At 49.1% G+C, this 20,240-nt stretch overlaps 1 protein-coding gene across 3 annotated transcripts in view; it reads right to left on the bottom strand.

Moving 5' to 3' along the window:
* Positions 1-20,240, bottom strand: part of NTRK3 (neurotrophic receptor tyrosine kinase 3) — a 377,501-nt gene that overhangs the window by 286,742 nt on the left and 70,519 nt on the right. For all 3 annotated transcript variants that reach the window (XM_032623819.1, XM_032623818.1, XM_032623820.1), the window contains exons 2-3: positions 14,486-14,560; positions 13,903-13,974 (exon numbers count right to left, since the gene is read on the bottom strand). In XM_032623819.1, the coding sequence (XP_032479710.1) occupies positions 13,903-13,974; positions 14,486-14,560 (147 nt within the window). The remainder of the gene's footprint in view (positions 1-13,902; positions 13,975-14,485; positions 14,561-20,240) is intronic.

Here is a 20,240-nt window from a genome sequence, read left to right as displayed (position 1 = left end):
GGTGGGATGAAAGCCTTCCACCCAGAGGGATCAGCACAGGCAAAGGCCGTGAAGGGTGGCAGCATGGCACGATGGAGGCTTGGAGGGAAGCACAGTGCAGCGGGAGCCGGGAGCAGAAGAGGCAGCGTGGGAGATATTGGTGGAGAGTGCTTGGGACAGGTCCCGAGGCTGGTCCCAGGCCTGTACTGCGCTGTCCCACCCTGGTCTCTGTCCAGGCTGCATGCTCACCTGGTAGACTGAGGGAATCTGGCTCTTAGCCCAGGAGCATCAGAAGCACATTCACGAGGATCAGATTGAAATATCTAAACCAATCTGGGATGGGGTTAAGCATGACAGCTCTGGGGAGACCTCTTAGGACACTGGCGTATAAAAGAGACTGGGGCCCTGGGCAGGGAAGCACGAAGCCCTCCCTCTGGAAGAAGGTGAGGAGGCATCAAACACCTACTGCCTGGCAGCAAATGGGGCACACGGGGCGGGGCAGGGGGGGTCTGTCCTGCAGCCCTGGCTTCCCATTCTCTTCTGGCTCTCCCTGACGTGAACCACTCCCCAGAGCTCTGCTGCCCAAGCGACAGAGGTCTTAGATCAGAGGACCACTCTGGGAGACAGGAGAGCCGGAAGCAAGATTCTAACCTTTTAGTACCGCCTACTTAAGGCCCAGAAGGCAAGATGATGGCGGGAGTCATGCTTTGAGCCTGATTTCAGGTTCAGTGGGGGCCTGTGGTCCCTCAAGCACATCATACTTCCTCTTTCACTGCCAAGCCTCTGGACGTACAGAACAAAGTTCCCTCTACCTGCAATAGTCCTCGTCCAATACCCCACCACCCAGCGCCCCCCCCCAAGCTCTTTCAGTTGCTGACTCCCACCCACCCTCAGGTTTCAGGCTGTCTGTCATCACCCCAGGGGGCCTTCCCTGCTACAATTGCCCCCCACAAAGATGCAACACCTGCCTTTGCCAAGTGCTCCTCAGGAGCCCTCAGTCCCTATCACACTGAAGAGTAACTGCCTCTACCCTTTGCCTCTCTCTCTCGCCCCCGGAAGCCAAAGACCTAAGTGTAATTTACCTTGGCAGCTTTGCCTGGGACACAGTAGGACCTCAACAGACGTATCTGGTGGGAATTAATGAATGCATATCTTGGGAAAATGCTACATAACCCTGTGGCAGTGGACTTCACAGGACTCTAAGACACAAAACATCAGTGGTTAAATGCCAGGCTCAGGGTTGCTTGTTTTGGGATGAGGCTGACGTCATCTGCATCAGCAACACTCTTTACAAAATCCTTATAACGTGATCATCAAACCGAGTCAGAGTTCCTTTTTTGCCTCCATTTTTAGCTAAACCCAAGAGGATAAAGTGTTTTGGGCATGTTTTCCGAGATTTTGGTATTTGGGTGAGGTCCCCTCACCACATCCCATGGCAGCATCCGCTCGTGGTCCCAAGCTCCCAGGAGGTTGGCAAGGAGACGACAGCCCAGTATTGTCTGTCCAAACCCAGGAAATCAACTACAGACACAACGTCCCCTTGAATATCCTGTCAGATGCTCAGGTTCCACTCTCGTCAAAGTCCTTTCCCAACACTATGCACTCAACCCTCACCATAACCCTCTGAGGGGACATGCAGACAGCAGGATTGGACCCATTTTATAGACGAAGACACAGGTGTAGAAGAGGAGGTCTCCTGTTTGCTATCTAAAGAGAACAGCTCTGCACTAGCTCTGCCTCCTTGTAGCAATATGTTGACCAAGACCAGGGTATGAGGAGCAGCGGAAGGGCCAGACCACCACACCCTCGAAGGCTTGGGCTCTGGCTTCATGTTCCCATCAGGCCCATCGTAGGGTCCCTGAGGACTCCTGGGGCCTCATCACTCTGTAAAGTCAAATGAACTGAAAGGACCTCCCCAAAGCCCAACCCTGGGTAACTCCAGTTGTTAGCAAAAGCCCCAGCTTAGGCAAGACAGATGCAGCCACATCCAACCAGTCCACCGTCGTGCAGAGAGAAGCAGGTGGCCCTAAAGGGTGCCTTACACCACAGGCATGGGCAGAGCTCGAGAGAATTCCGCTCCTCTGGCTAAAAAGACTAGCTCTGGCTAAATGCAAATAGGATAGGAGTTATTCTGGGCAGAGGCTTCAAAATCACAAATCAAGCCAGAGTCTTAACCACATTAAAGAAATGCAGGTGTAAACTCTGAAGTGGAGACATGAACAGACCCATGGAAACATCAATCAGGGAAAAGGATGGGACACAGGGCTGAAGAAGCAGCAATGGAGACTTAGGATCCCGAGAGTTACATGCTCTAAATCCGGCTCTTACAGCGCCCCACGTGCCTGACCCCACGTCACTACCACCCCTTTTTCTGTTTCAATTCCTTTGTTGAGAATGGCAATGCAACACTAATAAAGCCCCCTCCCTGGCAATAACATTATTCTAATACATCCTATGAGCTGGCAAGGGTGCGTGGCCTTGACACTGCCCCAGAGGACAGGAGCTGGGGTGGCATCCACTGGCTCCAACCATCATACCAACACAACTTTCTAACTCCCTTACCCTTGAGTTTCTGGTTTCCCCACATACTGGGTTAGAATTCCAGAGGAGCCTCAGATCCACCTGTTTAAAGCTTGGGCTTCCAAATGCCTTAAACAAGGACTGAACTTCTGAGCTTCTGTAATAGCTTCCAGGATAAGGATGGACTGTTTACTGAGCACCTACCATGGGCAGCCACTAGGGGAGGTGCTGTATGTTCGTTCACTCTTTCAATCCTCACAGAAAGGCCCGTAGGGTTAGGATAGGAATTCGTTCCCAATGTCCTGGGAAGGATACCGAGACGTAATTCCTTGGCCGAGGACACAAAGTAAAAGAGTTGGCAAAGCTGGAAATTCAATGTCACCTCCAAAGTACATGCTGCTTTCACTCGTTCATTTACTCCCTCATTCATTCATTCATTCTTCAAACCTGCAATTAATACGAAAGAAGCATGATGTCATAAGACCTAGAGTTTGCACAGCATGGGGGAGAGACATACCTCTCCAAAGTGTATTTCAGGTCTAACCTGGACTCCTCAGGTGGGTTTCAAGGTCAATGTGGGGAGCAGCCCCTATTGGCAGCCAGGGGACTGCCATGGCTTAGGTCAGGGGTAGCACATGGCTTACCCCTGCTCTGGGAGACCCAATGCCCTTCCAACCCAGAATAGTCATGATGGTTGCATCACCTAGACGGCCACCCAGAAAAGGCAGAGGCTCCTCAAAACCAAGGCAAGCCCCGAGAGACAAAAGGGTTAACCCAGGAATAAAAGACACCTTCGCAAAGCCATCAAGAAGAAACCAGGAAGAAATACGAGACTGCCAGCCTGCTAAAGCATGAAGAGGGACAAAAATTAATGATGACTCCAAAATAGCCACGAGACTAATCTCATTTTCTAAATCTGTCCTTAACAAGAAAAACGGAGAAGAGAGATGTGGACAAATGGGAAGTAATGAAGCCTTAGGGGAGGGGGGAAGAAAAGAAAAGAAAATCTAGGATCATCAAGGCTGGAAAATACGGGCACATGGTCTAATCCCCAAGGCTAGGAGACACGCAGCCCAGAGGCCAGAGTGTTTACGCAGCATGAGACTGAGTCTCGAAAGGCAAAGCTGATGAAGTTACAGAAAACTCTTAAAGTTCAGTCTGGAGGCTCCTAGAGAATGGAAATACCTGAAATCAGAAAGAGCACAACCTTTACATTGAACGTAGGGCTTTGACTACAAAAAAATGCAAAATAAATATCACAGACAATGGCCGGCAAGGGAGGTGCGTGGCCATACAGTCTGGGTCACATTGGACCTGCCCCGGGTGGATCAGAATGTTGTCCGCAAAACAAAGTGAACAGAAATTATCAAGGAAGACGTGAGTAATCCCAGGACCACGGGGAGTCTGGAGGAGAGACACAAATGGAACAGAAAAAAAGAAACTCTATTTAGGAAGCTTGCCACCTGCCTCACGAGGGCCCAAGGAGCAAATCCTTCCCAGGGTCCCAGAGGGGCAATCACCCAGGAGACCCAGGGTGTGAGTGGGCTGGAAATTGACATTTTTTTTGGAGGCAGCAAATAAATGAGTAGAGACTAAGAAATTCCAAGTTGAAAATCTGGAGCTTGGTGAATTCTAGGGTACGAAACACATTTTGGGTTCAATAGGACCAAAAAAGGATCCATTTAAAAGACAACAAAGGCCCTGTCTGAAGTCATCAGATGTCACAGGAGCTGGGATATGGGAAGAATGCAGGGATCCAGGCAGAAATAACACCACTCGACTGCACTGGGAGGTATCAGGTGTTGAAGCTGCAAAAGTGGGCGCGAAATCATGAGATGGCCGAGCTCGGGCCTCAGAGTTCACATAATCTGGTCCACATCCCCTCCTTTCCCACTCCCATACCCAGATCTTGTAATGGGGTCTGCCACCTACAGATATGGTCCTATCTGGGACTGGGGCCAAGCACAGCCAGGGCTGGTGACATGGAAAGCAGCCCCATGCTGCCCTGGAAATGGGCAGATTGAATGTCTGGTGTTCCTGCAGGCACATATCATAAGTGTGGATTTATCCCCACCTGCGCTGTTCTCTTTGTTGAGCACTCATACTCTGTGACTACCTGATAATGGCCCTCTTGAGTGCCAGCCAGTAGGCTAAAGGGCATTGCCAGCTCCCCTAGACCTTGCTGGCAACCACGTGTAAAGGACTTGGTTTCAGGAACTTCCTTAGTAGTCTCTCACAGTCCTGCCAAAATATTCCCCCATTCTGAGAAGTACTGCTCTGAAGCTTATTGCCTGACCTTCCTCTCCAGCTGGGTTCCAGAGAACTGACACCAGCCCTGGTTGGACCTGAGTTGGCCATGGTGAACAGTTGGTAGAGTGGAGTTATGAAGACAACAGGTTCTGGAGCTCTAGAGGCAGCCCACTTAGGGCTGGCTTCTGTCTCTGCCACTGAGTAGCTGTGTAAATGTAGGCAAGTCACTTAACCTCTCTGTGCTTTTAATTCCCCATCTGTAAAATGGAGACAATGATGGTGGCCACTTGCTGCTATGAACATAAAATGACATATAATGTGCATATAGACTAATGCCTGATATATAATCAGTGTTTTCTAGATGTCCTTGGAACTCACTGCATTGGAATGCCTACCAGAGAAGTAGTGCAGAGGCGAGGGCCAAAATAAGCTGAAAACAGCTTTCCTCTGGCCTCGTCTTTGATGGCCCCAGATGCCACTTTTCTTCCAGGAAGAACTTCCCAAAATTCGATGAGGCCAAGTCTGGGCCATTTGGTAACACTACCTCATTCTACATTCTACCCATTAAATGGGCTACACAGCTTATCCAGGGTCACAGATAACCCAGAGAAAGAGCAAAGCCATGTGTAAGGTGTGATCATCCAGCACTGTCATAGCCAAATAGTACCTCTCACAACTGACAGCCAATCAGGGCCCAAGCCCCTCCCCACACGCGTGTGGATCCAAAGTTCAGCATCTTCTCCCTTCCTGACTCAAGCTTCCCACATCATTGGATTGCAAAAATCCCACCGCCTTGACACATGGCTCAGTTTCCAAGTCCTGTTCCCTTGGAATTCTTTCAGCATTTACCTGCTGGCCAGACTAGATGGCCTGGAACCATGAACATGTGTCTACACAGCTCTGGGAGAAATTCCAAAACAGGAAGAGAGCTGTACTCATCCCACGGTGAGCAGCAGCCCCTGTGCCATAAGCAGGCCATCCACCCATCCAAACCCACACCTCCTACAATGCCAACCCCACGGCCACCTCCTCCATGAAGCCTTCTCAGCTGCTCCACCGCTGATCCACTGTCACACTTACAGATTAAACCAGTGGCCCCTCCGCTGCCTTGTATTGGAAGACTGGAGAAGGTACAGTGCTTCAAAGTTGTGAGCGATCACAGCTTTGTCACAAATAACCCACAAGCTCTAAAAAAGAACTGCCACTTGCTTACGATTTTCCTTTCTATACATGTAAATTAGAGGAGGTTCAAAGCCATCCCGCAGTAGCATCCCTCTCACTTGTGTTCTGAGACCCTCTCTTGAATAGGATTGAAAGAAATAGGATGGCAGCAAAGGCACCAAGAGTGAGTACAGTATGCACTCCTTGGTAGCCTACCCACCCCATGCACTGATTACAGCCACCATCGTGGTTTATCCTTTTCTCCTTTTTTTTTACCACAGCAAAAGTTTCTTTCTTTCTCATACTCCGTGTCCACAGAAGGTCAGCTGTGGCTTTGCTCCCATAATCTCCCCAGCGAGACTCAGGCTAATAGAACAGCCTCTGTCTGGAACATTAACATCCTCTGTCCCATGGCAGAGGGCAAAAAGACACGATGGACCAGGGGCCCTGGTCCACACACAGGCCCTGAAAGCTTCTGCTAAGGAAGGATGTGAGATACACACACGCATACACACATGTACACACTCATCAGTTTTATTGATAGACAATTCACATATGATACAAGTCACCTGATTAAATGTGTGATTCACTGGTCTTTAGTATATTCACAGGGTTGTGCAACCCTCACTGTAATCCATTTTAGAATGTTTTCTCGTTGTCCCCCAAAGAAACCCCACACCAGTATATTCCTGACTTATCTTTACCATACTGGAGATTATAAACTATGAAGGCATTCTTTTATGCCCATGAGAATATGGCATACTATAAATCTCATTTGTCACATCTGGTATAATAATTTTCAAATGGCTAAGACCTGCTAGGTATAATACCTCACATCCCAGAAACTGCACACCTCTCTCTAGGACATCCTTGGAAAGGGTTCTTAACCCAGGGTCCAAGGGGAGTCTGTAAATCCCTGAAAATGCGTGAGAAATGATGTATGCATGTGTGTATGAGGATTCTTATGGGAAGAAATTCCATAGAATGATCACGGCAGAGCAGAGTTACTCACACACTCAACAAACAGCCAAGGACCACTGACCATGTGACAGGCATTATTCTAGGTGCTGGAGCCACAGCAGTGGCCCCAAGTCCCTGCTCCAAGGAAGTTCATTCTAGTGGGGGAGACAGAGTATAAACAAGTAACTGAATGACATACCTTCAGATCATCAAAAGTAATAAGGGCCAAGGAGTATCCCTTCTAACATCCTTTATAATAAACTGATAGTGGTTAAAAAAAAAAAAGTAATAGGGCCAAGGAAATGATGTAGCAAAGAGTGAAGTGAAGAAAGGCCACTCAGATTGGCAGGCCAGAGAGGCCTTGCTGAGAGAGACGTTGGAGGGAATGATGAGAAGGACCCAGCCCTGCAGAGATCTGGGGCAGGATATTCATCTGGGTTGGATGGATCAGCAAGCACCAAACCTCCAAGGGGAACATGAGCTTGGTGTGTTCAAGGGATTAAAAGAAACGTTCATAGGCTGCGGCAGAGGGCCAGGGAGGAGAGAGCAAGGAAGGTGAAGAGGGAGATGGAAACCAAATCAACTCGAATCCCGTGGCCACGGTAAGAGGTTTAGCTTTTATTATAAGTAAAGTGAGAAGTAATTGGAGGGCTTTAAGCAGCAAAGTGACACGATCCGATTTATGTGTTTAAAATATCACTCTGGCAACTGTGTTGGGAATGAAATGTAGGCGACAAAGCGGAGGCAATAAAACCCGTTAGGAGGCCATCATCATAGAGCCAGGTGGCTTGGATCAAGACAGTCTATGTGGAGGGAGAGGGAAGTGGATGGTTATAAAGTATCCTATGGACTTGATGAATGGAATGGTGGAAGAGTGGAGGAGGGCAGGGAAAGGGAAGAGAAGAGTCAAAACTGACTCCTAAGGTTTTGGCCTCAGCAATTTGGTGGATGGTACCACTTAGAGAAACACGAAACACTGAGGGTTTGGAGTGAGGATGTGGAATGAAACCACGGATTCTGTTTTGGCCAAGTCAAGTCTGCCTTGTGTCTTAGCCACCCAAGTAGAGATGCCAGGGAGGCAGTTTGATTTATGAGTCTAAAGGGCCAGGATGGGAACAGGGCCAGGAATATAAATGTACAGGTTTAGCACTAAAGTCCCTTCCACCTTTAACTATCTATGATTCTGTGAAATCAGAGACCAATGAGCAGGGGCGAAGTCATTAATAACAGCAAAACTACTGAGTCTTTCGTAAAGCACTGCCTTAAGCACTTTTTGAGCATCGTCTCATTTAAAGCTCAGAACAATCCTATGAAGTGGGAACTATAATATTCCCTTCAAAGCTCACGGAAGCTGTAGGACATGGACTTGTAAATCTAGGATTTGAACCCTGGCCTTTCCATCTCCAAAGCCCACACTCCTAACTGTTAGCTACACAGCATTCAACGGCTAAGTGCTGCACATAAGACAGAGGAGGAAGGGCACGTGCGAAGAAAAGGTCATGGGACAAGTGTGCCAGTTACAACCCCTTTGGGACTTGGAGAAAAATCAGTGCAGAGGTAAGGGGCAAGAAGAGGCAAAAGTCTACCTATACAATATCTACACATTGTCTTGGAACCCAGGATGGGGTGGTTATTTCAAGGAGAGAGAACACCAAGTAATTTACAATGCGTAATAAATCAATCTCACCACATGTTCACCCCAGTGGTCTCAGGAGAAATGTGTTGCTGACTCAGCCATGTCCTGACAGGGCAGGGACTCTGGCCACTTCCTCTTTTCCTACCTGCCCAGTGTCGCTGCCTTTCTCTCCTTGTGAACATGACACTGTTGACACAATCGTGCCCAAATCTGGACATTCTCCCCTCCCCACCCCATTCCCCGCCCACACAGGTCAGCTCTGGGCTGGCTCTCTCAGCTGAAGACCTCGTGTATGTTTGCTTACAACAAAGAGGGATAACAGTGTGACTTAGGGAGAGAAATCAAGCAACTGAACACAAGAAAGATCGCACCACAACAACTCTAAGGGATTAAATAAATTCTTTTGGCTTGCCGGAATCTTACATTACATATTCTTGGAAGTAAGTGGGCCACAGGCTAACGTTAAGAAATTTCTTACAGCAAAGATATTCAGGTCGTAACGTAGCTGTTGTTATAGGATTTGACCTGAATAGGAAAAGAAATGAAACAGAGCTTTCTCAACAGAGCTCTTTGAGGATGGATGGTGCTAAATCTCCCAGGGGAAATAGCAGCTCTCTAATAAAACTTTAAAGACCCTCCTCCACCTGCCCCCCATAAGGAATTCTTGCTGTGAAAACTAGACAGAGAAACAAAACATGCCTAGGAAGTAGAAAAGTCCAGGGACTTCAGAGTCAAAAGGATCAGAGTCCAAATCCTGGCTGTTCCACTAACTACTATGTGACCTTGGGGGAACTCAGTTATAACTTCTGAGCCTCAGTGTTCTCATCTATGAAATGGGGATAGGGGAACCCTAACTTACAGTTACCCTGAGGGGTGAGATCATATTTGCCAAAGCACCAGGTCCAGTCCTTGGCACGTAGTAAAGTTCTCAATCAGTATTAGCTGTTCCCTCTTCTCCTCAGATACCTGCATTTTTTATGCAAATCTGTAAAAATGTTAAGAAAAAATTTTAATTGCTTCAGTGAAAAACACTGTCCCTTCTGGCCCATGAGCTACATACAGTAGGAAGATTTCTAGAAAGAGAATCAGAGGACTTCGGTGCAGTTGTATTTCTGGTACTTAGAAATCAGACCCTCTCTGGACCTGTCTTCTGGGCTATAAAAGAAGGCTGCCTACCGCACTCCCCAACCCAGGATGGTAAGAGGATTAAAGGAGATAACATAGGAGAAAGTACTTTGAAACCATGAAGCGCTCTACAGATGAAAGGAAGTACCATCACTTGAGTGCAGTTCATAGGTAGACATCGCCATGACTCTACTTATGGGGACCCCAGACCGTGGCGATCTGGTCTCTATGAGAGACACCCCAGAGAAAACAAACCCCAGGAAGGAAGAGATGAGTCAGCTGCGGGGCGGGGGGGTGTAGAAGATTCAGCAACCGATCCAAGTTCACTAGTGTTAGTGGGTGTGGTCTCAAGATGGAAATAAAGCATAAGCTCATCAACTGCCACTGGGTGGATCCTTTCTGAAACTACCAGGGCTAAGAGGGGTCTACATACAGTCCAGAGCAAGGGGGACTAAATGGAGACCACAGAGAATCTATCAGAGTTTATTCATCAGTATTCAAGGAAGAAAGTCATCAGAGAGATTGTAGATAGGAGTATTCTAGTCACCAGAGAGATGCAGGACAGAAATCCAGCTTTTCCAGAATAAAGTAATGGTCAGAATCCCCGTCAAGGCCACCTAATCTCTCTTCTTTGATTCCACGATCACCACCACCAGTAATAAGAATAATTACGTCTCTGTTAGCAGCTTCCATTTCTAAACTCTGATTATTTACAGGCACTGGGCTAAGTGCTGTATGTGCCTTGTATCATTTAATCTTTATCACATCCCATCACCAGAACAGGCACCATTTTTACATCCATTAGCAAATAGCCATTCCAATTACCTACTTGGAAAATCCCAATCCTTAAGAATCCTTGGGACTTCCCTGGTGGCACAGTGGTTAAGAATCTGCCTGCCAATGCAGGGGACACGGGTTCGAGCCCCGGTCCAGGAAGATCCCACATGCGGCTGGGCCCATGAGCCATGGCCACTGAGCCTGCGCAGCTGGAGCCTGTGCTCCGCAGCGGGAGAGGCCACAGCAGTGAGAGGCCCGCGTACTGCAAAAAAAAAAAAGTATTTCCCTTGATGTGTAGGAATCAGTATTTCATTTTTCACACTCCAGAAAAGACAGAGAAAACAGAAGCGGTCAAAAAGAGATGGTCAGTCACTCGTAAACCTTGAAGAGTCCTAATCTCCAGCCTTCTTTGTGGCAGACCGACCACCTGGTCTTCACATCGTTGGCTCCTTTTCTGGCACAGGAAAGAATTACACTGACTGATGCAACAGCAGCTTAGAGGTGGGAGACAGTTGAACCAATCAGAACAATTTGGATAACTTGACATTGGTACAGAAGACAATGATCTCACTTCTGGCTTCTTATTGGGTACAGAGGGGAGAAGAAAAGACTTCTCAGCCATCACCCTGAGAAAAAAGAAGAAGAAGGGGGAAAACAAAAGCCGCCAAGCCAGGGCTCGGCAATTAGTGCTGGAGTAAGTGATCATCTTGTGATTGCTCAGCTGGGGCCTGAAGACTTGTAAATGCATGTAGAGGACAGAAATAGAAGATGCTGTGAGAGAGCAGAGAAACCTGGCCCATCTGCCAGGAGAAAATGTCCCGAAGCTGCCGGGAAATTCACTCAGTCAGGATTTGGGGTTTGTCTTCGTAAGGAGTAAAAGTTAATAAACCAACCCATCGATGAAGCCAGAGCACATGCCTCGACCTCTTAACTCACTTCCCTGAGATCCTCAGGCTCCTCCAGCAGCCCCACCATGCCTATCAGAGCCCCTGGACCAGGTGCTGACCCTCTCACCTTGATCTGAGCATCCAACTAGCCCCCGATATGCAGACAGGCCCAAACTGGGGCTGGACTGATGGTGACCCATCTTTCTCACTCTTGATCCCTTTGTGGCCAATACCAAGTACTTTGTCAAGAGCTGGCCAATGTATCCAGGAGAAAACAGTGCCCAAGGTCACGGGCAGGCTCACTGGTGCCATCAGAACCTATTCCACCCAGACCCTTCCTGCCCCCAAAGTCTTGGGAATCTTGCAAAGCCCCACCAGCCCGTCACTGCCACCAGCCAGCAGACCCAGATCATCTCAGAAGAGATGGTGGGTCACAGCCCTCTTCTGGGATCTCAAGGGTAATTCAAAGACAGGTTCTAGTACAACCCAACTTCAGAGACAACTTTAACCCAAGATGCATCTCCCCCCACCTCTATGGCCCATGGAAACATGATGGGTCTGGAAGCCCTCTCAGTTGCCCTGTGAGCTTCGGGTGACACAGTGCCCTAGCAGGCTCTGAGCACCAAGCCACTGTCGTCAAAAGGGACAGAGCCCCTCCTATGCTGGCAGCTTCTGTCCAAAGTATGACCCGAGACCGCAAACTGGCACTCCATATGTCATATTCTGCCCACAGAGTAGTTCTGCCTGGCCCATGAGTTGAGAGATTTTATTTTTAGTTGCCAGTATTTAAAACTTGAAAGGTTTCACTGGACCTCCAGCTCTTCTTGGGAAAAAAAAAAAAGCAGTAAATCTGGCAACCCGAGGCCCCGTCTCCTCATGGCAGCAGTCAGCTGGAATTGCTTACAGGCTGCCTCTCGGGGGGAACACATGGTCCCCAGCCTCCACTCTCCCCACCTGGTCCGCCGTGGGCATTTGGCTTTGTGACCCTTGTATGAGTCAGTGTGAAAAGGAGACTTCTCAGAGGTCAAAAGCTTCTTCTCCTGGGATAGTTTACATTGAAACTCAAATCCCCAATAAAATAAACACCTGGAACATCAGGTCCAAGGCCCTCCTCTGGTCCCAGCTATGCCCCCAGCTGCGAAGAGCACACATCAGAAGAATCCCACCACAGAGGCTCAATTAGGGCAAGGCGGCAATGGCTAAATGAGATAGCTGCAGGGGAGGCCTCAGTCCTCCACAGGTACTACATCAGTGGCCATACAGTGTGCTATGTCCAGAGAAAGGAAAGAAAGTTCGGCACAAAGCAGGGGTGGCCATAACTGATTAAAAAAATACTTACCAAGCACTCACTACACGCTTGGGAAAACACACAGAGGCCCGGGGGTGAGGCCAGGGCCCCCCAGAAGAGAAACAACTCACCCACTGCAATTCTCCACGACTTTTCTTTTTCTCTACCTCCCCTCCACTTCCCTTGGGTGCTGTGTCTCTTCCTGTGAGACTCCTATGCAGCCGGGATGCCCTTCAAGTGCAAAGTGCCTGGGCCAGTACAACTCTCAAGTGGCCAAAGGAAAGATTCATCTGCACACCATTCCTCCATTTTCTCCCCAAATACAGTAGACTCCATCCCCCTGGTTCCTATGGAATCTCTGCTCTTGGAGAACATGCCCAGCAGATGTCCAAAATGGTCACCATCTGAAAAGAAGGCTTGACCGAACAGTAAGGACCCCCAACAGGTGCAGCATGTTGGCACTTCCCCTAATCGCTGGCCCTAGGCTTCTTTTCAAGCCCACCTCTCCCCAGGAAATGGTGGTCCTCCCGTCTAATCCCAGAGTCTTCAGCCCAGAATTAGGCTTGGAGAGGAAACACCAAGCTCGTGTGATTCCACCCCTACAGGTCTAGACAGAGCCGAATGCCAGGAGGCCCCTCCACCATCAAACATGGCAGTGGTGGGAGGGGAGAGGGGAGAGGAGGGGGGCACACCCCCCCAGGGGATCAGGTGACATGGGGATCCCACCAGGGTCATGTCACCTCCAGCTTGTCCCAAAGCTGTGTGACCTTATATAGAGGTGTCTCTGCTTTTCAGAGCTCTTCTCCACTGAACCCAGAATCTATTTCGACATGACACGTGGCCTGGCCCTGCCTTCCCCCTTCCAAACCCCACGCCACCACCCCAGTGCACACACACACACATACACACACACACACACACACACACTTACGGACCTACACATGGTCTCAGAGGTATAGTACTTACATCACACACTACACTTATATGGGGAATTTCCTCTCATTTACATTCCAATACAATTGCAAATTTCATCACAGGAAGTGAACACACTTGGGAATGAAGAGACACTCCTTCCTGATAATCCTTGGTCCTAGGCTCTTCCATCCAACAGGAACCTTACAGATCATCAAATCCAAACCCCTTGTGTTAAAAGGCAAAATCTCAGGTCCAGAGAAGTGAAGGGACTTGACCCAGGACACAGTGGCAAAGCCGGGTCCAGATCTCAGGCCTTGGGCTTCACAGCCCAGGACTCTCTCCCGCCCTATGACCCCGCCCACCCACTCTCTAAGGCCCGGGTCCCAGCTCTCAGCTCTACTTACATATAGCGCAAGTGGGGATTTTTGGCAAAGGCTCTGGGTTGGATGCTCCGAAGTCCTGAGTTCTTGATGGTCCTGGAGAGAGAGAAAAAGATGTTCAGCAGAGCTTGTGGAGCAGAGAAACATCTCTGCTCTGGGCCAAGGCTGACAGCCAGTGAGGCCAAGACTGGACGGCAGCCGCCTGGTGAACTGAACGCATCTCTTCATCATCAGTCGTCACTGGGTGATCCAACTGAGAGGGTCCAGTGGGAGGCATCTGGGCTCACACCCCACCGGGACCTGGGTCAGGGTGAGGGATGTGCCCGTCCTGGCAAGTGGGTAAGAATCTGGTCCACGACTACTGCACTGCCACCCACTTTGTGCCTCTTCCCTTCCACCCCAAATCTCCCACAGCCACTTGCACTGAATCCAAAGGAGGAGGTGACTGCAAATTTCCTGCTGCACGGGGACCATCAGCCAAGCAGAGGGCTGAGAAAGGAACACTAGCCCAGGAGACCTGGGTTCAGGTCCTGCTTTGAAACCCAAACTCTGGGCTGAGCCCTAGCCCATCCCACTCCCCACACACCCCGGGAGCTGGTGCACTCACAGTTTCTGGAGGCCGGTGTAGAGCTCCATGTCCACGGCGTTGAGCGTGTGCAGACCGCGCCAGTTCTCTATGTGTCTGCAGGGGAGAGGAAAGGCAGGGTTCAGGTCAGCAGAGGGGCCACGGGAAAGGCACTGGCTTTAGTGCCAGAGACCTGGGTTCAAATCCCAGAGCAGCCACCCATGAGCCAGGATTTGCACCAAGTCGCCAATTATCTCTGAGCCGGTTTCTTCCCCAGTGTGGTGTCACGCGTGCCACCTGGCTGATGGGCTCGCTGTGGGATCCCAAGCGCCAAACTCATGGACAGCATTTAACGTTCCCCCCTCAGCTCCAGAAAAACTACTCTTTAAATTCTTAAGATCCAATCTCCCTGTGGGTCTTCCTGACTTAGTTTCCTTCCATTCTCTTTCATTCTTTTTCATTTATAGGATTGTTTAAAGGACAGGCTTGTTTTCTTAAGTTCCTGCCCGTAAAGACAATGCAAATGACGTGGTTTAAATAAAGGGGGTGTGTAGGGGGGCTTGCTGGTGAACATGGCTTGGGGGTAGAAAAGCCCAGAAGGAACACACACCTCCTCAGGGTCCCCCAGGGGCCAGACATTGATGACCCCCTTTGGGTGACCACGGCCCAATCCATCTGGAGTTCAAGAACATCAATGGCTTGATAAGGCAGAATCAACTCCACAAAGGAGGGGCGACCACAGGCCACAGGCCTGGGTGTCATGGAAAGAACATGAGGCTGGCAGCCGAGACGCCTGATTCCAGCCTCATCTCTGTGACTTAAGCAGCCGTGGCTTTGAACATGAGCTTTCAGCTCTCTGGGCCTCTGGTGTCCTCATTTGTAAAGACAGAGGGTTGCACCAGATCAGCAGTTTCTCCCCCGTCTCTTCACAAAGATCTCGTTTTAGAACTTACTCCCAAGAGTCTTAATATTTAGCTCCCTAAACATGTGTCGAAAAAGCACACACATTTATTAAGTAATAATTAATTCATCTTCTCGGATTTATTAATCCAAGATATAAATCACTATTAACCAGAGCTTTTTATCAACAGGCATAAACCAGCGCTGATTCACCCAGTGGGTAAATTCCAGCCCAAAGCAAAGGAATTCTTGAAAGTACTGTTAGCATGGAAGGGCTTATCATGGGTATGCACTTGATTTCCTTTGTTCCTTTATTTGTTTGTTTTATATTGACAAAACACCAGGGACAAACATCCTCGTTACTGCTTTTGGTGTCAAGGTAGAGAACCATCAGACTGTTGATTACCAAGGTCCTTTCCAGCTCTAGAGCTGTCTGAGCGAAGACCATTCATACACACCCGCTACTCCAAGGAGCTTCAAGGGGCCACGGGAAAAGGCTTCCCGCTGCCCAAGCCGCCCTCCTGGGATGTGACTCTCCTGTCAGTGCCCCCAAAGTCTAAGCCTGCTCTTTGCAAGGAGGGAAAAGAAGTGACAGCTCATCCTGGGACAGAGCTACCCGAGGCACAGAAAAGTGGCAGCCACCTTCCCCAGACGTCTCCTCCCTAGCCCCACCCCACCCGTGGCTCTGCCATCTGCCATCAAGTGGAGCTGGAGCCAGGAAGGCCACAGGGAGGTGGTGGCCAGGGCCTCTGGAAGCATTTCAGAGTCGCGCGGTAACAAGGTATGCCAAGAGCCCTTTTTGTACCACATTCTCTCGGAGCCCCTGCTAAGCAGCCAGACACACTGGCATCTGCTGGGGACATGGACCAGGTGGCCAGGTCAGTACTGAATTCCAACTCCAAAGCCTTCTCCCTGGAAGCCTCATGGCCCCACGACAGTTTGCTTGGTCTGGTCTCGCCAGGGCAGGGACCCTGGCTCCATGTCAGACGAAAAGGAAGGCCAGAAGTGGTAGAAGGACCTGGGCCAGCCCCACTCCCACCCAGAGTATTCACTGGGCCCTCGGTCCATGTAAACCACCAAGTAGATTGCAGTGTTTCTGCAGGCGGCCATTCATTCATGGGAGCCCAGCTTCAGACAAGAATCTACTTCCAACAAGCAGCTGTCAATCAAGTTGTTTAAATAAATGAAATCATTTTTCTGAGCCCACATTAGAATTCCAGAAATGTGTTTTTATTATGGCTGAGGTGTCAGTCATTATTGCATTCTAATACTTTACCCCTCTGAGCCCTCCTGCCCTTATGCCCACAAATGACCCTTCCCCTGCATAGGCACACACCGAGACATGGCAGGACAATGGCTGAAGTCCTTGGTGCAAAGGACTCCCTGGTCAATAGCATATGGCCCCTGCATCCTCTTTTGGGTCTGAGTTTTCCTACATGGGGGAATAGCACTTTTACAGCAACGGTGCAACAGTGTGGCTAAGGAGTTGGGGCTCCAGAGCCGGGCCAGCAAACTACAAATTCCAACCCACCGCTCATTTCTGTACAGCCTGAGAAAGAAGAATCGTTTTTACATTTTCTTAAAAATCAAAAGTAGAATCCTATTTTGTGACATGTGAAAAGTATATGAAATATAAATGTCCGTTTTCATACCTACTCATTTACTCTTGTCTGTGACCACTTTTCCCCACAAAGATGGAGGTGAGATGGAGCTGCAGAGACTCGCCTAAAATATTGACTTTCTGGCCTTCTACAGAAAAAGGTTGCTGACCTGCGTAGCGCCAGGCTGCCAGGATACTGTGTGACCCTGTCCAGGTTACTTCACCTGTCTGTGCCTCAGTTTCGTCATCTGTCAAATGGGGATAATATCAATGAAATATCTTCATCATAAGAAGGACATGAAGATTGAAAGCCTGTGTTAAAAAGCCCTTTCGGCAGCTGGGACGCACAGTCAGTCTTCAGGTAGCGCCTGTGATGATTGTTTTTAAACCTAGGCTTTGTAGAGGCTGAGCAATCTTTTCTCAGTCTTCAAGCTAAAAAGGGCAAGCTGGTTCTGCTGGAAGTTGTCACCTCTCAGCAATCATTGATTAAAAACTCTGAGGGGCAGAAGGGTGGAGGGACAGTAAACCTGTCATTCATGACCTCCAGGAAAACTGTTCAAGCAGAAATTATAAACAGCTTCAGAGGATGCACAGACGGCAGTGCAGAGCGGGTTCCCAGGGAAAAGCAGGGTGGCGAAGGTGCAGCCTGACATTTGCAGTTGACGTGGGCAGGGCACCTGCCAAGTTTTCTCGATGACTCACCACTTGGTACCAGCCCGGGGGGTCAGTTATGGTAACTCTGCTGGCTGCTTTGTGCTAATAGGGAGGCCATGAGTTTTAAGTTTAAAAGGCAGGCTCTAAAAATATAATAAACAGATAAAGTATGAGAGCAGTCTGCTTTGGTTTGGTTTGTGGTAAACAGTGGTTCCCTCCGCCTAGTACAGTTACATGTGACTTCTTTTTGTGTGCTTTTCTGGGTCGTCCAGGTTGTTTTCATGGAGCACTGATTTTGTCATTTGAAAAACAATCAAGAATGATGTTTTTGAAGGAAGGTTAGGCCCTTGAGCCCTGTACGGGGCAGTCACTGGTCACCCTGTTCCAGGACCACAGGCTGCACCAGCCCCCCCCCACCCCCGCCCCGAGCAGAGGCATCTCACACGCCTGCTGCCGCTGTGGGGAGACGAGAACTCAGAGCGATGCCAGGAACATGGGTCGGTGGGACCGCCAGATCCTGCATCTGTCTGCTCAGGCAATGTGTGGCAGTAGATGCCCCAAAGAGACCTGAAGCCTTGCTCTCAGTGTGACTCCAGGCTCCCATCCCTACTTTAATTACCTCCACTTTAGTCCCTTGAATACCATGGTTCCCAACTGGAGGCGATTTTGTCCCCCAGGGGACATTTGACAATGTCTGGAAACATTTTTGGTGGTCACAACTGGGGGACAGGGAGTGACACCGGCATCCACAGGGATGCTCCTAAACATTTCAATAATGCACAGGGCAGCATGCCCACAACAAAGAATTATCAGCCCCAAATGTCCACAGCATCGAGGCTGGGAAACCCTGCTTTATTATACAAGGCTTCTACCTAAGATTCCATTGAAAACAAAGTTTCATGGCTTCAGACATAATTTTGAAAATGATTGTTTTGCAGCAAACACCAAAAGGCCCCAGGCCAACACCAAAAAGCTTGCCTCTAGGTCACAGGGTCCAGGTGAGAGAAGAAAATCAAAAGCCATGGTTCTCAGGACACTCCCGTGACAAGGGCATTACTTGAGAGGAAATGAGGGGTCTTTGGCCCACTGGACCTTGGCCCAAGCCAGGTTACACATTCTAAAAGCAATAATGGTCTCTTCTCACCAAGCTCTGGCTGGAATCCACTGCCTAGTACCTTGTCCCTCCACTGAAAGTTATCCTTCTGCATTTCTAAGGCCTCGTCATCGCATGGAAATATGAAATGTGCCATCCAGAGAGTCAACGCAATGCCCTGTCCCTGCCCTCTCGCCACTGCCCTTCCCTGACACCACAGAATCATGACTCTGCCAGGAGCCGATATGCAACACTGCTCCAGAGAGAGGGAGGAAGTGAGGCTTAATTCATGACAACACTGAGCTCCCAAGCCGGAGCTGGGCTTAGGGCTACAGCTCAGAAAACTTCAATGAGATCTTGGGGGTCCCATGGTCAAAGTACATGCTGCTTCCAGGTGGACTTGGGAGGAAAGGAGCCACTCTCAGTGGCTCACCCAGCAACCATTCCTGGAGCAGGTAAACCCAATCCACAGTTGCTTCGGACCCCTGTGGAAATGAGCTAGGATACAAATGAAGTATTAATTAATACTTTCACAGAGAATATAAAAATCCTTCGTGCTAGATTAAATCCAATTGTGCTTTTGTACCATTGATTCTTCCTCCTTCTGTTTGGCTTGGGCCAGTATGGTAATGAGTTGGCAATCTCCAAGCATATAAAAATTAGATGGTACAGACTGTGGTCCCTATTTTAATTAAAAACATGCCATGTGGATATGTTTAAGAGTTGCTTATACCTCCAATATTTAAATCCTAAACACAGAAAACCCTAGAACACTGAGACATTCAAGTCCATCCAACACCAGGGGACTAAGTTTGTTGGGGAGGCCCATGAGAGGGGCAAAGTACGCTTCATCTGGCAGAACTTTCCTCCTCACCTGGGTAATCAGCAAGACAAGGATTGGTTGGTGGGACAAGGGAGCATCCTCCCTTCCTTTAGATGTGGCAGGCCCAGTATTTCTTCATTTTCCCAAGCTTTCCTCTCTCCTCCCTTGCTGTCAGATGGCTGTTACTTTCACTGTGATTCCTCACTGCTATTAATGAGCTGTTCTTCATAACCAAATTTTCCAGACAACTAAATTTAAATGCAAAACTTCGGCATGGGGCTTCCCTGGTGGCGCAGTGGTTGAGAATCGTCTGCCAATGCAGGGGACACGGGTTCGAGGCCTGGCCTGGGAAGATCCCACATGCCACAGAGCAACTAATCCCGTGCACCACAACTGCTGAGCCTGCACTCTAGAGCCTGTGAGCCACAACTACCGAGCCCGCGTGCTGCAACTACTGAAGCCCGCGCGCGTAGAGCCCGTGCTCCGCAACAAGAGAAGCCAACACAATGAGAAGCCCGCACACCACAATGAAGAGTAGCCCCCACCTCGCCTCAACTAGAGAAAGCCCGTGCGCAGCAATAAAGACCCAACACAGACAAAAATAAATAAATTAAATAAATAAATTTATTTTAAAAAACCCTCTGCGTGTTCAACTTCCTTGCTGAATGTTTCTTTTTTCCCAAAAAATTCATTACACACCTCCTTGACTTTTGAAGCAGAGTAAACA

Source organism: Phocoena sinus, chromosome 2, assembly GCF_008692025.1.
Source record: "Phocoena sinus isolate mPhoSin1 chromosome 2, mPhoSin1.pri, whole genome shotgun sequence".
NCBI classification, from domain to species: domain Eukaryota; kingdom Metazoa; phylum Chordata; class Mammalia; order Artiodactyla; family Phocoenidae; genus Phocoena; species Phocoena sinus.
Note: the sequence above shows the minus strand (reverse complement) of the source record. Positions and strands in the feature narration are given on the sequence as shown.